The sequence below is a fragment of the Cygnus atratus genome, chromosome 4 (assembly GCF_013377495.2).
Source record: "Cygnus atratus isolate AKBS03 ecotype Queensland, Australia chromosome 4, CAtr_DNAZoo_HiC_assembly, whole genome shotgun sequence".
Taxonomy (NCBI): Eukaryota; Metazoa; Chordata; class Aves; order Anseriformes; family Anatidae; genus Cygnus; species Cygnus atratus.
The window spans coordinates 9,310,648-9,328,750 of NC_066365.1; the positions used below are offsets into that span (position 1 = coordinate 9,310,648).

General features: G+C 37.9%; 1 protein-coding gene across 9 annotated transcripts in view; it reads right to left on the reverse strand.

Annotated features, from left to right (window-relative positions):
* The window catches only part of PDLIM5 (PDZ and LIM domain 5), a 130,918-nt gene that overhangs the window by 33,156 nt on the left and 79,659 nt on the right, over window positions 1-18,103 (reverse strand). For 8 of the 9 annotated variants that reach the window (XM_035542892.1, XM_035542976.1, XM_050710252.1 and 5 more), the window contains exon 7: window positions 17,790-17,826. In XM_035542892.1, coding sequence (XP_035398785.1) covers window positions 17,790-17,826 — 37 coding nt within the window. Of the gene's footprint in view, window positions 1-16,116; window positions 17,131-17,789; window positions 17,827-18,103 lie in introns of those variants that run through there. The other variant, XM_035543210.2, reaches the window with a different exon arrangement.

Genomic DNA, 18,103 nt, shown 5'->3' on the forward strand with positions numbered 1-18,103 from the left:
TCAGAAGCATTTTAAGAAATCAGCAGTGGAAAACCCTCCTGAATGCAGAGGTTTTGACACCCTCTCCTCTCTCTTCCCAGAAGCCAGAGAGAAGAAAAACACATGTTTTGGGGTTATAGAGGCCTTAACCTCCACCCATCCTTCCATGGAAATTTCTGTACAGAGCATTCCAGCAGAAATACATGCTTTAAAAAAGATAACTGTCTCATGCTGTTATTAGCCGAAGGACAAGCTATGGTCCTAGCAGATAATGAAATACAGCTTGCTGTACTGTAACTTCTAACACTGCTGAAATGGTAACGAGGGACAAATCTCAGACTTTCCCAAGCAGGCTCTATAGGCTTGGCAGGACTTTCTCTAATGCAAGTCCAAGATACCAGGGTATCCGTCTGTAAATATCATCATCCGAACCCCAATGGGTACTAGCAGCTCAGTCATAAGCATTTTCCTAATAGTTCTCTGGATTACAAATGATATTTTAACTCCTGCTTGTTGTCCAGAATGACCGCGTGAATCAGGAACAAGTCCCTCAGGGTCTGAGAAAGCCTGCTGACAGGAAAGTTCGTATAATATCTATGAGTCTGTAAATGCTTTCTTCACATGGCCAGGAATTCTGTGAGGTTATTTTCCCTTAAGAACACTAAATCTTTTAAGACAAAAACAAGACAAGAAGGAAGAAAGAAAAAAAAAAAAGTTAGCAAGTCACTCTTGCTGGTTTCTGGCACAACTATGTGGAATGTGATAGGCTTGATTCTGCTTTATGGCTTCTAAAACCAAAATAGTTTAACAAACAAGTAAAATTTCCCTTGTATTAAATATTGCTGCCTGTTGGTTATCTTCATTCCAAGCAGACATTAAGCATAATCCAGAAACCTGAATAAACTTCTAAAATACACACACAGGAAAATCAGAAGATCAGAAAAAGCTAGGCATGAAAATGGTGATAAAACCACATGAATGGGGGAATACATATGCTTTTTTGCAAGGACTATCTGGTGCAACAATAAAGAAACAGAAGACAAGAAAGGTGCTGACCTTGTTCCTATCCCTACTGCAAACCCACGGTCTCATTCAACTTTTAAAAACAGTGTTTAGATCTTGTGTTAGCCTAACTGTTCCAGTAGCTTGCAAGAAAGTAGAAAGTGCAAAATAAAATGAGAGAGAGCAGGGAAGGTCACGTGGGTGGAAGTATTTCCATACTGAACTGCAGTAAGGACATATGTAACCCTTACGTAAGCAGTGGTCTGCATAGAAACAATTCAAAACTTCCTTCAGACTAAATATTTTCAGAGTCAACCCTGGTGATTATCTCACAAGACCAGACTATCCTTTTTTCAAGTAATTCTACATGGCATTGTGTCAGGTATATAAAGCAAAAGTCATGTCTATGCCCATTTCTGCTAATGTCTCCCAAAACTTGAGTTTTTGCCACATGATTTAATTTTAGGCAAGACCTCCAATTCTTGGAAATGCAAGATATTAAATACATTTATTTTGCTTTATATATGTACGTAAAAAAAAAAAAAAGAGGGAAAAAAACACAAAACCATAAAACTTAAAACAAAAAAATATTTCTGAGGGATCTGGGAGAAGAAGAAAATATGTGGATATTCAACACTACTTCAAGCCAGTTAATAAGTGATATTGCATCAGTCAGAAAAAAATCCAAGTTTTCTGGCAGCTACCCAGTACAGCAAAGTTTAAGACAACAAGCTTTTCAAAATAGAGACGGTGAAGTGAAAGGTATGAAATAGAAATACTTCCAAAGAAACTCTACTGCAGAACAAGACCTAAGCCCTGCTTTTGCTGTAGTTGCAACCATCTTGAGTTTTTCCCTGAAGATAATGCAAACAAAACTACGCTACCTCAGTAAAATAGATAAATTACCCTTTCATGTAAGGTATTTTAACAAAGAGATGGAAAACACAAAATGTAAAGTTGTTTAAGCTCATTTACTTGGCTGTCTTGGTTGTGCCAGTTGTATTGAACAAGTTAGTGTATGTCATCCCAAGTAGTAACAAGTTATGTCATACCCTCAGCTCTTTATGGACATAAAATTTCAGCTCTATTTCCTTACCAGATATTTCACTGTGGGATGAAGTGAGCTGCTGTTTAAAATATTTTTTCAGCATTATTATTTTTTCCTCCTTCTGACGTAATTGATTGGTTTTGATTGCTGTGTGTTGAACTTACAGGAGAATATGTACTTATTGACAGTGAATTGTAAGCATAATTTGTCTTTTATCTCTAATTTTGCTACACGTATCTCAATCTATCCAGTGAGTTTGTGCTCCTTTTCTCACTGGCATGAGGCAGCACAAAGCCTCGTTTCTATGGCTCCATCTACTGGCAACCTCTCCTTCCTTACCGGCACTGGCAGTTGATAACAAGGGAAGTAGAAATTGTCACCCCAATATGTTTCTCCCTGTATCATGAGCAAAAGATGCATAAACATAAAGACAGCTTCAGAGTCAGCAAGGCAAATGCTTACACTCTTGTAACAATCTAACTTCATTTGTAGCTTATATCACAAACTCTGCACATCAGCAAGTGAAGGAAAAAAGGAAAATCAGAGAATTTGTTTTCACTGCCATTATTTTCTTTACCAAAATATCAGCAAACAAAGAGCATAGATAAAGACTGAAGGTGTGCTGGCAGCATGTCCTGGACTTTGCTAGTGGTACACAGATATCAGAATTGCTACAGAACATTTCCCTTTGGATGCAAGAACACACACGCATAGACACAAAAAGATAAAACGTAAGATTATCTGTGTGTGTCTAATATCACCATTTTCCTCCCTGAAGTCAGGGCTGCTTTCACCTTTTCTAGTGACTCAGGTCACCCTGCAAGCCATGAAACAGGAGGCAAAGAACTAACATGCGACAGTTTTTTGTTTGTTTGTTTTTACATCAAGTGGATCTCAGCTCTATTTTTAATTGGGCCTTATCTCCTTAAGGGTATTATTCTTGTGAAAATGCAAGTATAACATGAAAATACACAGATTTTTTCTTCCCTTGCACAACTTACTATGTACTGTCCTTTAAAATACCCCCAAAGGTTCTCTCCTTTGAGGCTGAAGTCAGTTACACAAAAGCAGCTTTTCACAGGAGGTAGTGTTAACATAGCTGCAGTCAGAAAACAAGAAGTCCTGTGCACTGAACAGAATCAACGTTGGAACAAAGAGTCTAGACAGAAAATAATTTTTTAAAACACCTATTTGCTGCACCACATGCCAGTTATTTGATTTCATACATTAAAAATGGGCTTTGAAAAATAGCAGCTCTTTGTTCCAGGAGCACCCTCACAGCCTAACACACGGCTTGCTTGCTCAAAGAACTGTTGCAAATAATTCATCTGGGTAGAGGTTTCGAGCCAGAATATCTTGTTTCTTCTCCAGTCAGCTATTTAGAATGACAGTGCCTCCCCCGTGAGCTTCGGGATGAAACACAAATAGCATCGTGCATCTCAGAAGTGCACCAGATACCCGTGAGTACACCTTTGCTTAGTAGGGTGGATTTGCACAAACAGCACTGGCAGGACCAAGGTGCAGATTAGTTCTGCGAAGAGGTGAAACCAACAGGATTCAGGATCAGGGGACATCATGCCAAAAAACACAACAAGCAGACTGCTGAAAATGTGCAGACAATAGAAACAGGCTTTGAAGGAGAAGCCGGTTTCTTGTGAGTCCTCAGTGCCAACCATGTGCAGCACTCAGATGGTACCTTTTGCTCTTTTGCAGCTCCAGAGCACTTGTTGACTTCCTGGAGGGCCCAAGGGCTTGCAGAGGAGGTTTAGTGACAGGGGTGATGAGCAGGGCATCCAAAAGCGAACGGTAGATGCTAGGTTCAGAGAGTCTGACAAGCATTTAAAAAGACCATGTAAACAAACCAGCTGACCAAACAGAGTTCAAGTTGGCTGGGACTAACTGAAAACCCAAATAAATGAAAAGTTCTGCAAGTTCCATAGCAGTATGGATAAACTGAACCTGGAATGACTGACTTAGAAATACCATCTAAAGAAGTGGTCTCCGAAGTGGTGGGCACACACCCCGATGTGCCAGAAAATCCCACTGCAGAGTGAAAAGCATGTATTTTTTACCCTTAAAAAAGGCGTTTATTTAATCTTTTTCTTATCTTTTCTAATTTCTGCTTTTGTGTATGTTTTATAATGTACATAAACTACATGCATGACCTACTGTACTAATATTTTAGAAAGTAATAAATACACATATTGGGAGTGCACATTCAAATTTTTATTTTGTTTTTAAATATTTGAGGTGTATGACCAACAAAGTTGAGACCACTGGTCTTAATAACCCCTTATAAACAGTAATGTAATAAAGATATAGATGCAACTCTCTATTGTCTTCAGCATCCAAAAGTTATTTAAAGATGCAGATTATTCTTTGGCACCCATATCACTTAACTGTTATTTTCAATTAGTTTACTGACTGAACCGTAACATGGATATCGTGAGGATCAGAAAAGCAGAATTACTCACCAAGGTTCAGAGTAGCAGTTTGGAGTGAAGCTAAAAGGACACGGGAGCCTTGGACATATTCTAATGAGTTGCCACCCTGCTATTGTGAAAGAGCTGATTTTGCAGTCCTGCCAGGGACCAGTTATTCTCATCTGAGCTTGAACTTTCTGAAACTAAGCTATAAAATGTTCCATTTAAAGTTGATGTCTACCTGGCCTGGATGGCAATGGCAGCAGACACAGCAGCAGCAGCCATGCTCTTAATTTTTGATCTCTGCTTGAAAGGAGAAAAAACAGGAACAGGAGCAGGTCCAGGCTTGGGCAGACTTCCCAGAGGACTTCCCAGCAGTACTGTTCTAGCACACAAACTTTGAACCAACAGAGAAAATAGAGAACGCAGAAAAGATTGACAGAGAAAGACTACAATATTAGACTGCACTAACCACCAGAAAGTGATGCTATTGTAGGTTCCCAGCTCACAGAGATGTCAGGGCAACATATTAGCCCCCTGAACACTAACACAGAAAGCAGCAATGCTGATTTTACCTACAAATAAAACTTTGCATTCACCAAGTCAGTGATCAGCATCAATCAGCCTTCAAATTGCTCATCCCAGACTCTCTCTCACCCCTGGGTTGTTCCTACTGAACCCTCTGCCCATGACTGATGGCCCATGTGGACCTAACTCATTCTCCATGGTACTGACAGAAGGAGGCCTGAAAGTAAGTTATCTCCCCCTGCTTTTTCAGAATAAATAATAAACACAAAAAACTTTGGAATATTTGCTGATACAACTTCAGCAGGTATATTTTTAGCCACTTTTTCAAAATTCAGCATGTTCGTCATGCCCCTTTGCATATCCCCTAATTATTACCTAAATTAGAAGGAATGTGAAGAGGCAAGAGCCATGAAAAAACGTGCTGGCTCCAAAGTCATCTCTACAATACTGAATCCATAACCCCACCTTTATCTTAAAATTTCAAGATTATCCACACAATTGCTGTGTATTTTTAAATCACTTGAGAAATGAACAAAAAACTCCAAAAAATTCAATTTGTACAACTATACATTACATTGCTTCTTGGATTTACATGCAGAAATTCTGCCTGAAAACCTTGCTTACACCTAGGCAGTCTGCTGTACCCATACCTTAAAAGATTTACCTTGAATGACTTAAGGATGGTTTAGACTGACAGCTTGAAATTTTACTGAAAGAACTTGTTTCACAAGTAGACATAGATGCATCATGCCTGCCCAAAAGCAGTAAGAGAAAAAAAAAAGTCATTAATCGAACACCTATTATGCCTTTGGCAATGCTAACTAAAGCTCAGGAGGAATTCATTCAAGGATTTTTAAAAGCCCTCCTTAGCCATAAAAAAAAAAAGAACAGGTATGGTTTAATATCACTGATTATTAATTACCAGCATGCCAATCTGCATGTTAGAAAGACTCAACAAATGGATTCTTAAAACTAAATGAACCCAGATACCCAAATCCCCATTCTTGTACCCAGTGCCCTCTCCAATAAAGATTTTTCTTATTTTTCTACCCACCCTCTTTTTTTGGAGGGGTGGGGGTGATGGGAGCTGTCTTTCCCTATTGGTAACCAGTCAGAATAATTAATGTCCTGTCACTTTACAAGTTAACACTTGTACTCTTCTCCAGAAACCTCAGTCTACTGGTCAATTCAAAAATGTGCATATTATATCAAGGGTGGCAAACCTCTGACAGGCATGTGAATAAAATCACAGAATCGTCTAGGTTGGAAGAGACCTCCAAGATCACCTAGTCCAACCTCTGACCTAACACTAACAAGTCCAAATACTTAATATCAAAGAACCGTGTATTATTCACACTGTGCTACACCTTCCCCCAAAATCTTATTTCACCCTTTCCTTCCATGCTTCAGTACCACATATTCACTTCATGTCATCAACTTTCTTCAGCAAAGTCGCCTTCCTATCAAATCTCCTACCCATGACTTTAGTTTCTCCATCTCTATCTAAAGGCCACTCTGATTTCTGAATTACTTTTACTATTTTTGTCTAATAGCTAATCTAGTTGCTAACTGTTATGCCAATTTCCAGAGCAGCATGAGAGTCAAGAGATGCCTGTGAACTGCTCCACCTTGACATCAAAAACATCAGGTGAAACTGTAAGTAAAAATAGTTTCAATTGTGCCTTTTTGTGGTGGGTATCCTTGTACCTGGCAGGACCGGGAGGCACCACGAGAGTCGTTTCCACAGACTGGGCTGGAAAAGGCGGCTGCACAGCTGCAGAGGCGGGCAGAGGGGGCTCTGGGGTCTGTGTGGCCACGCTGCACTTAGCAGGGAGCGGAGGCTCTGTATCAGCTACACTTGGCAGAAGGATTGCTGAATCGGGAGCAGGCAACTCAGGAGTTATTTTCCTAGTTGGTTTTAGTTTGACAAGAAGTAATTGTAATGAGACTACATACTCAGAGGAAATTTCTCATCTGATATAAAAATACCAAACAGCAATGGACAACTCCTTCTAGCTGGTCTTCTTGTAACTTCTGTAATGAGAATAAGCAAGTAGCTCTTGAAGGCTTTCTTTTTCTTCCCTAGGAACCAAACATTCACCCTCTAGGAATTAGACCATTCTGAAATGGATTCTTTGGGACATTTTTTAGAGCTGAAGCTTGAAAGCTTAAAACTAGTCTTGCTTAACCTCAAAAACAAACTATTTGGGTAGCTCAAAGTAATTACTCTAAAAATATACAATATACTTGAATGAGAACACAAGTATATTAAAAACTCTACCTAGCATAAGCAGATCATACTTTAGACACTGCGACTACTTGGATTCAGGTATTTAAAACCTGACCAATTGTAGGGGGATGAGATGCACACTTGGATCAGGCTTCCAAAGGATTCTCAAACAAAAGTTTTCTTAAGTCCGAGAAAGCAGAAAGAAAAACAGCATTCACCAAGCAATATTTCCCCCTGTATTTTACTTCCTCTTGCTTGTAACCAAAGACAACCATAAGGGATCTGGTGGTTTCAGTTCAGGTAGCCTGGGACATCCTGCTCTCCCCAGCCTGACATTGTTTTCCAACTAAATGAGCAGCTCCTGTCTTTGCAAGGTTCCCTTTTGCATTACAAAGCTGATGAGGCAATCTGTTTAGGAAAATTGATGTAGATGTCAAATCTGCCAAAAAGGAGATCTGGCTGACTTTAGGAAAGTACGGCAGCAGTTAAAACAATTCACAACAAAACAGGGGTTTTCAGAAATTCTGGCCTTTTCTGGAGTTGCCCTCAAGTCATCCATAACTCCATAAAACATATTTGTGAAGCTTTGTAAGTCATAAAAAGGGGCTTGAAGTAGGCAAGGAGAAGAGGAATGAATCACACTGGGTATGTGCTCTAAAGGGAGAGCAAGCAGACAGCAAGCCAACTCCAAATCTTATTCAGACATACAAACTCATTGTACTCCCATTTTTGACTTGCTTTGGCAGCAGTGAGAATGGGAGTAAGAAAAGGCTCTTGGAGACTACAGTTTCGGCAAAGAATATTCTTGGCTGTCTGTTAATCAGAAGGTACACAACAAAAATCTGGATTGATACTTACTATTAAAAACTCTTTGCGTTTATGACTATCAGGAATAATTTCATTAATGAAACGATAAAAGTAGGTCTGTATGCCTGTAAAAAGCATTTATATAATAGAGCAGTCTAAAGACTTGCTGGCACTAGATCTGCTTTATATTAGTTTTATTCCTCAGGAAGTGCCAGATTCTGTGGTTTACAGAGTCTAAAGTTGCCAGGATGACTATTTAAGGTGACTTTTTGAAACTTCCTGGAAAGGTTGTAATTGATCCTAAATATTTCACTGTTGTTAAGCTTATAGGGAGATACTGCATATATGAAATTGAGTAATAATACACTATAAATTATAGTAATTGACTATATTGCCATATGACCAGTTTAAGCTTTCGCTAAAGAAATAAAATGACAATAAAAAAAAGGTATTATGCTCTATATGATGGAGTCTGCCTTATAAGCAGTAAGCCGAGCTTTAAGCCAGTAATGAAATCCAGATCACACATTTCACAGCAAGCTTTCTCCCTTCTTGGTGGTTCAGTAGTGGGTGGTACAAATCACAGAGCTTCAGCCAAGAAAAGATGGAGCCCATTAGGAAAATAAACATCTATGCCAGTCATTGACAGTAAACGTGGGGCTTTAGTGGCAAAAGCAATTAGGCTGGCCTTTGGATGGCCCATACCTGCATTATTAAAAATCTGACATGGCACCCAGCAATTAGTCCCTATGGATTTCTGATAGTTGCCATTTTATCCAATACAGGATTTTTGGAGATCAGCTTTGGATGTACTTCCTACCCTAAGGAGTGCTGTAAGTAGCAATACCAGCTCAATAACAAAACATAAACACCGAATATATTTGCTATACAAATGGCCTCTCATCTGAGGAGAGAAACAAAATTATATACAGCTTTGACTGGATCATGCTATTTATGTAATTATGTTCTTTTTCCCACACTCTATGCTAAGCCTTCCTTCTCCAGCTCTGCAAAAGCTGCTCGGATTTCTGCCCATCTTGAGTAGGAAATACTCCTATACTTTTTTTACTGCTTGAATACATATGTTGGCTCTCATTCTGAATCACCTTTTCAGATTAGTTTCAGCTACAATAATTTTTCCTCAAATTAGTATGTTAACCACTGTACCAGTTTATCAATCTCCTCTTTAATATCACATGTGATATTTGAAATGAATTTGCACTAGGAGAGAAAGCAGGAGAAAAAAGCAAACTGTCTCAATATCTTGTAACTGTGGCTGTACCACACTATGGTGAGGAACAAGTTGCATAGTACCTAACACTTCAGTAGGTTGCTTCTAACAGGGGCTGCCAAATATAACTGTAATTAAATGTTTTTTAAAAGGTACATTGATAAAAGAAATTCTGATATTTCAAAAACTGTATTCAGTAACAATCTTTGTAACATAGCAGAACCTACTGAATACAAATTCTGAAATGATAATTGTGCTGCCTTGAGCAGAAGTAATCTAAACATCTGCTCCAAGGAGAGCACTGGCTGCCAGGTGATACAGCACAAAACAGTAGTCCTACGCAGTCTTTCATAGCTCATTTCAGAAAGCTTTCCAAAGAAAGATTCATTTTGTAAAAAGCTGGTCATCTGTATCTCTGTCAAGAGACAGAAAGACTATCTGTATGTGTATCCTGCCACCCCCTCCAGTGTTTTTTTTTATCCCAATGCACAGTAATTGAATGCAAATGTTGATACAAACCTGCCTTAAGATATGTTCAAAGTGTACCTAGCTTAAGGAGGGGAAAAAAATAGAAAGAAAGAAAAGAGAAGGTTCATATCTTGCTTAAAGCAGTTTGAAAATTTAGCCATATAATGCATTTGAAAAATGTGGGGGGGAAATCAATGAGAAAGAAAATCATGCTAAACTATTTCTGTATTCCAAAACCAAAACGAAATGCCAGAATTCATTTGTTTTATAAGAGCTTCAGTTAGGCACACAAGCACTATACCTTGAGTCTGACTGGTCTGCGAAGGAGAATATGCATGCAAGAGTTCAGTAAGATAAGAGGAAGCCAGGCTACATAGGAAGTCCCTTCCAGATTCCTTTACACACCTGTGATATAAGCTATACACAGAAGTCTTTCTGGAAATAACCTCCCACAAATCCTCCACACTTTCAATTAAATTCCACCTTCTCCATCATCTTTGAATGACTATAACAAAGAAATAAAATAAAATATGAAATGAAACTGAGGCAAAGAACAGTATTTTAATTTCCAGATAAAACAAGAACCTCGAACAAGGCAGATGGATGGAGAGGGGTGGAATTGTCCTTTCCCAGTTTTCCATGGCTCAAGCTGCTTGCTTGCTAAGTTAACCTATAATAAACTTGTAGCTACAGGTCCAGAAAGACAGTGGACCTGAATTTCCTCTCCCTGGACACAGATCCAGAGCTAGGATTTGGAAAGAACTGGAACTTTGGAAAGATTTGGAACTAAGAACTTCTCAGTTCTCAGAAGATGGTATTTGTGCCAGTATCTGCAAGGCATCTGCAGTTCGGTATGTGTCATCACACTAGATTTTCACTGGTAGAGATGAAAACCGATTACTGAATTGCTTTTTATTTCTTCCCTCTAGGGACTGCATTTCATTAGCAAAGAACAGAAATATTCAAGAGAAGGCACAATGATATTACTTGCTCAGACACACAGAAGTCTAATTTTCTCAGTTCTCATTTCTCTTGCGGATGCACTTCGGTCAGACACGAAGGGAGCACAACCTGCACTGTAGAGCCAGGTAGAGCTGAAGGTGCAAAACATTTGTGAAATAAAACAAGGGGTTTTGTTTGTTATCAAGCACAACTGCTGAAAAGTAGGAAGTCCTCCAAGAAAGTTAAATTTAGTGGAGATATGCTTTTGTTTGTTGCAGTTACTGTGAACTGTTTAAGGATCTAAGCTGCCCCATGGTGTCCTGCAAATGACCATGCTATCTGCTACTCAGAAGCTGTTCCTGTGCCTACCCCTGACCTACTGATATCTTGTGATGAAGCCGAAGTCTTCCCAAACCAGTTACACAAATAACGAAATTTTGATAACGCCAAATGGATCAAACTGAGTGTCTCTGAAAGTGAACTCTGCTCTTTAGGGAAGTGAAGAGCATGGCAGCAACCTACTATACAATCTATCCTGGGCAAAGAAAAACCTCAAAACTCCAAAACCATCCTATATTACCTTGTCAGTCACACCACTGATGAAGAACTTACCCAACTGGAGAGACTTCTTGTGCTAACACAGTACTCTTACGTTACCACTGCAAGCAGTCCTGTCATGCCTTATAAACTGCAAGGACAAGAATATCTGACCTAGCTTGATACATCACTTTCCTGAGTAGGATCACTAAAATTCAGGTTGCTGTCCAGAATTTAAATGACCATGCCATCATCCTGATGATTATCTTCTGTTTGTCTGTGAAACAGTTACTCTGGATATGGTTTAATACATTTGATTTGAAGCCGCATCCCTATGGCCAGTCAAGAAGGCAGAAGACACTGGACCAGATGAATCCTTACATTAACAGGCAATTTTTAAACGGGGAAAAGGAATCAAGACTACTCACAAGGGGTACATGCATGAGTGTGAGTGTGTCTGTGCATCTGTCTGTCAAGACTTGCAGGTGAATGTTAACAAGTCAGTGCTGAGGTCCCTGATGAAGCTACCAGCCCTTCATCATTACCAAGGATGGTACCAAGTGTGCAAAAGTGTCAGTTTGGGGGGTCAAATGTGAAAAAAAGTGCTAATCCTCCTCCAAAAAGTCCTCTTTTCATCATTGCTAAGTCAACCTGTACTCTGATAATCACCTAGCACAAGAAGTGCAAATGTGGTTAAGCACAAGTTCTTCATTAAGAGTATCTTAAACATTGCACTGGAAGTAAAGGACAGGAAACAGCATGTAGCGCAACCCACTCTAAGACAAAACATCTTTTCAAGTTGTTAAACATTTCTCTCATTCCCACACAGGAAGAAAAAGAATAGATTTTTTTTTTTTTTTTTTTTTTAAGCAGCAGCTTTGTTTAGTATTAGAACTTCGTGGTTGTGTGTGTATAATGAACATTAGCTATCTGGAAGGAAAAAATAAAAAAAATCCCTCATGAACTATGATACAGAATCTGTCAGAAAACATTATTTACTTTCAATAATAGTGTTAAAAAGAATTTACTGTCACAGCCTTACACCCAAAGATGACCTCCAAAACATCAAGTTTCACTGCCAGTGAATCTATCCAAAGCCAGCGTTAGGATATTTTCCAGACAACTTTGTTTTCTTTGATGGCATCATAATACAGTACAATGTTATGAAAAACATCATCATCCTTAAAAAAAAAAAAAAAAAAAAAAAAAAAAACTATTTTTAAAGGCACTTTTCTGTATGTTAGAAAAATATAAACAACACTGAATTACTTTTGAGTTGCGCGAACCATTATACCCCTCAGGAGATGGGAGGGACTCCACTGACAAACATATCGATATGCACTACGGGTTTTGTCTTTTTAACAGATCTCCATGAAACTGTTCATGAATCTGCTCAGCTTTATTTTACTGCTCTTCGCCATCCTCTTTCTATCATTACCAGGAATGTCCCTAATGAACAGAACATTAATAAGCCTTTTTTAAGTGAATGACAGACAACCCTCTCTCCCCTAAAATAACAAAATCTGGGCTAGAACAGTATATAGACAGATCATAACTGAACGGAAACCACCTCTGAATGATTTACCTCCCCGAAGATGTTGTGGCAACATGTTCAGCAAGTCTGGGAGAGGGGGCACTGCAATGGGAGGACTCTGCTATCGGCAGAAAAGCGGCCGCAGATTCTGGTCTAGCACCGTTTTCACTCCATTCACAGTAACAAAACACACAAAGAGATTTTTAATCCATACTGAAACAGGATGCTGGACAGAAGACATTGTACTCAAAAACATAAGTGAATTGTAAAAAACTGCAGTTCATAGCAAAATACAAATGCAGGACAAAAGGAGGAACAATATTCCTAAGATGTGTCACACTTTTAGTGAAGGTTGGGAAATGTCCTGCTTCTTATAAACTCAGAAAACCAAGCAGTATTTTACATTGATAAATATAGATCACACATGTTTGTTATTGTACTATGTGGTGGAAACGTTTTAGGAAATACTGGAAAAGAAAGAGCCACGAGTGATGATGGGATTTCACTCTTGAATTTTTATATACTTTTTGCTTCAACTTTTTTAGGATGTTAGTTTTGTGAAGGTTAGAGAATATATTACTTAATATTTTTTAATATATATATATTTTTTTCCAGTTTGGACAAGAAAATAATCTAAAACATATTGCACTAAAGGCTCTCTACTTGAAGAAAAGCACCCACCAGAAATCTCACTGCAATACACAAAAGTAAAAGCGAACTACAAGGTAGAGGAGTCACAAGCACAAGTTTTGAGCAGACTAAGGTAGCCACATAAGTAAGGTTTATTTTTTATTTAAATTAGCATGCAGAATTATGAATCTTAATAAAGCAGAGACCCATATTAAGTGCCAAGAATTAATGAACAGATGATTTAGGAAAGACCAGGTAGCAGACCTCATAGGTGGTAAAGGTGTGGATGGAAATTCTGATACAGATGGTATCTCCAAAGCCTGAGTAGCTACGGAGTTTTTATTCAGATTAGTAGAAATATCCTGGGCTCCTGCTCCATTATGCAGATCTGCAGGTACGCTTTACAGGTATTTATAACACAAAGGGAAAAGTAAAAGAATCACATGATTTATGACAGGTTATTTCAGTACTGCCCAAGAGTAGGACAAATATTTTCCAGTGGCTGTGGATTAGCTGAACTATAGATCTGGAAGAATCCAGACACATCTTCACTCAGAATAGTGAGTTGACTTTAAGGCCAAAAAACAAACCTGTGGCTCAAAATTAGATTGTTAAAAGTGAACATCAACATACTTTGAAATAGAGTACTGTGCAGTTAGAACTAATCAGTTCCTAAAACATGCAAATAAGCTTTACATAAAGGCTAGACTTTGCCTTTCTAAATTTTAAGTATCTTGCTTAAGAGTTGCAATTTACACATTTCACTGAGGGCTCTCTATTCCAATTTCCTGTGCTGAAAAGAAGTAGTGGAAAAGAAAATTATCCACATAAATATCCCTAGCAGGCTGCAATTTAGGAATAAATAATAATTTTTAAAAATATCTATGCGGCATTTGTCTTACACAATGCCTGAAAAGTTGTAGTATTATTAAATTGGGATATTGTCTGTAGATTACTGATGGAAGACAAATTTCTATTCCAGTGTTTGTCATATTCTCTGTTCTAGGTGATCACGTACATTTAAGTTAATTCATTTATATAAAAAACAGGATTTTTCAGAAATTTTTTCAAGGATCAGACGCATACTGGGAATCAGACATGAGCTAAGGCATGTTATCCACATCCAAATGGAAAAGCAGTCCATTGTTTTGGAAACAGTAACAAAGTCCAAAATTTAATGTCAACAAGTGTTGTGTAATGGAGATACTGGGTGAAGAGATGACAACTTCACAGCAGAGAGTGAAATCCGTTTTACACATTCATATAACATTTTTGGGAACTAGTGTTTTGTTACTATGAATTTATATTAGGTTGCCTTTCTCAAACTATTCTCATACCCACCATAGACAGACTCCATGACTATCTATATTTACTTTTAATTAAAACACAGACTTCTATGCTTTGGACTATTTAGAGAGGCTTTTTCTTCCATTTCTCACCAAAGCAACTCATCCTTCAAAGGGATAAAACTACTAAGAAAGATAAACATAGCAGTAAGTTAAATAGCAACATGAAGGTATTCTCATTACCTCTCATTCAGGAACATCTCCAAAATATAAAAATACTTGAAGGTTAAACCATTCTAACCATACAGAGAAAACATCACAGAAAATCTAAGTGATAATCTTTCACAGTTTTCAGTGTACTGATATTCTGTGAAACTCCTGACTTCCTTTCCATTCATAAGAAATTCTTTAAACTCAGTAGAACAATTTTCACAGTTTTACATTCTTACTTTAATATACAGTATTCTGTCAAATGATTATATTGCGGTATATGTGCACTTCAGAAATGCTTGGTTTTAATACACAGTACTCAGACAACTGAGTTACTTGGCAGAGAAAAATCAAGCTGATTGGCACTTCTCATCAAAACAGCCTTCAGTGAAATTATCAGTGAGTATTTTCAACATCTGTCCCTAAGGAGTTAAACCAAAAGTTGTGTAAGATGTGAGAAGACTTTTTCTGTCATTAGTAAAAATTTAATTTTATTTTATGATGTGCATCGTTAAGCATCCACATCAGTGACTTGTTAGTGTGAAATAACTTGGCTATTACCTGAGCTCTCCATTTTCTGTTTGGTTTTCCCTAAAGATAAAATGACAAATACAGTAAGCTACTGTACTGTATATCAGTATAAACAATCTGAAAAGGAAACGCAAGCTTAAAATGCTTTCATCAAAGGTCTCAATCCATTTCAATTCTCACAAGTTGTGAAATAAAAAAAAAAAGGGCAAAAACCACTACCCTACTGTTTCTGCAGAAGTGTTTACAGTGAATATCAAGTCTATTCACAGGACCAGTTTCATCAGAACAACATGTAGATTTGCTGCACAAGCTACAAGCCAATTGCAATGGTTCACATTAGGTAATTACAAATGATTGGGCTTTTATGTGTGTTTCACAGTTCACCTTTGAGGTTTGAAACTTCTGTGATTCAAAAAACGTTGCAAAAGTTGTCAGTGAACTTTACTTAACTAAGTTCTTGTTTCTGCAGTCCCCCAAAAGGCCAAACATTTTATTAATTTCTGTGAACCCTGTGACAATTCTCAAAACACAAAAAAGACACTTTTTTTTAACATGATCAGAAACTGTTACTTTGATACTGTTGTACAGTTCAGACTGTTTCTAGTATGCAGAAGGGACGTAATTGTTCCTCTTACTACAACTTGTAGAAGGTGTAATGAAATTATAGCTCCTTGCATGACAAGACTACTCGAGGAGTCCGAGAGACTCAAAAGAAAAGAGACATCACTAAGTTAAAAGCAACTTTTATTAAAATACTCTTCAAGCTTCAGAAAGCATAAATTAATGAATGTGTAGCTACTATAATACATTATTTTACAGGAGAACGATAGAGCCAGGAAGCTTTTATAAACACAAGAAATCCTAAGAGATTCACTCTGAAATAAATAAATACTACTGTCTTATCTTGCTCCTGTTAGAGGCTATGTGTTGAAGCTCTTACAGGTACACGGCAACATTCTGTTTATTTCTTTCTAATTTTTCCATAATATAAACAAGTTACTACTTAATGCAGCAGAATCTTTATACTATGCTTGTACTGGGATTGGCAACTGGCATTTTTTTGTTTTATTTTACTTTTTTTTTTTTCATTTGATTAAAAGCAGCTTGTCATCTTGCTCTACTTTGTAAAACATTTACAACCACTCTAAAATCAATCTGTTGAAAATGTAGTGAAATCCAAGACAATTATCCTGGTAAGTACCATAGTCCGAAGTAGATGCAGACAGCCCTCTTCATCCTCTTTCCCACCCCCGAATCAAAGAAATACCATTTCTTATTCTCTTGTTCACTTTTATCTGCTTTCTAACAACCTACAGTAACTCAAACTTAGCAATGCAAAAGACTCCTTTAAGGCAAAAAGAACAGCAACAGCCATCTCCTCTCCCTCTCTGAGAGATTCAACCACCCAAGTTGTTCTGCATTAAATACGTATTTTTTTGTCAACTAGTGATTAGCACAAAAACATTTTCATCTCATTTTTTATACATCAGTAGGAAAGTGTTAGAAAAGTATAGAAAAGGCTAGAATTTCTCTCGCAGTAAGGCTAGTGAAATATGTTTTTCTTTTTTTTTTTTTTTTTTTTTTTTTTGCAAAGCAGATGGAAAAGAAGAAAGGAAGTGTTTGCATTTTGCTTTTGCAACTTGGGTAAAATCACTGGACATTAAGAACACGTGCTGAGACTTCATGGTGCCAGTCACGTAATTTTGTGTATTTGGGGCTAAAGACGTGGATGGGAACCTTTTCCCTGTGGAAAGAAGTGACAGAAGAAAAATAAGAAAGAAAGAAAGAAAGAAAGGTTTGTCTTAAGCAGTTTCACAACTGAGCATGCAATCTCCATGCACTACTGATATCCACACATCTCCTTCCCGTCTTTCAAACTGTTGGATCCAGTGTTAGGCAAAGTCTAACACTGTGTAAAAGTCTAAAGGAAGACTCCCACCAACTGCACAAGCTGTTAGATTTAGCCACTAGTTGGTCCCCATTTTGAACAATGCTTATCCCAAAGCAAGGAGACAGCTGACCCTCGTTCACAGTCTAGAATGATAATATTTTCCAGCTACATCTTGAAATCTGATCCACACTCGCAAGTCAAAAATGCCTGGTTAGATTTAGGAAAAGAAAACATGTTGACAAGCTGACCTTGAACAGAAAAGCAAACCAGTCCAAGTTTATGGAAAAGCTCAAACTCCTGCACAAACATTAATACCAGACTGCACAAACAGATTTAAAAAGGCCGGTCTATGCAGAAAGAGATCTTGATTTTTACATGCTGAAGTAAACGGCAATAAAAGAAGCAACATTTTAAAAACACCCAGACCTCACACAAATGCAAAAGTAACACACTATCAGTTATGAATTAAGACATGCAAAGTATTAAAGTAATAATGTAAAACATCAACTCACTTAGTCTTCTTTGCAGCTTCGTGTTCTGGTTCTTTCACTGCAAGAAAACAGAAAAACTTGACTTTCTACAGCACTAACAGTGCCACCAAACACCAAGATTCTCCCCTCTGCCAAAGCATTCACCCAAGTAGGGAATTACAACAGGGATCGTTAGGACTCCTCAATTCTAAATATGCCCTAAGGGAAATGAGATACGTCTATAAGCTTCAAGAGCCCCTTTGCCAGCACAATTGCAATTGCTGGTCTCTGTCCTGTCCCTTGGCCCACTGTCCATGTTGGCATCGAGAAAGGCATGAGAAGGGGGAAAAGGAGTG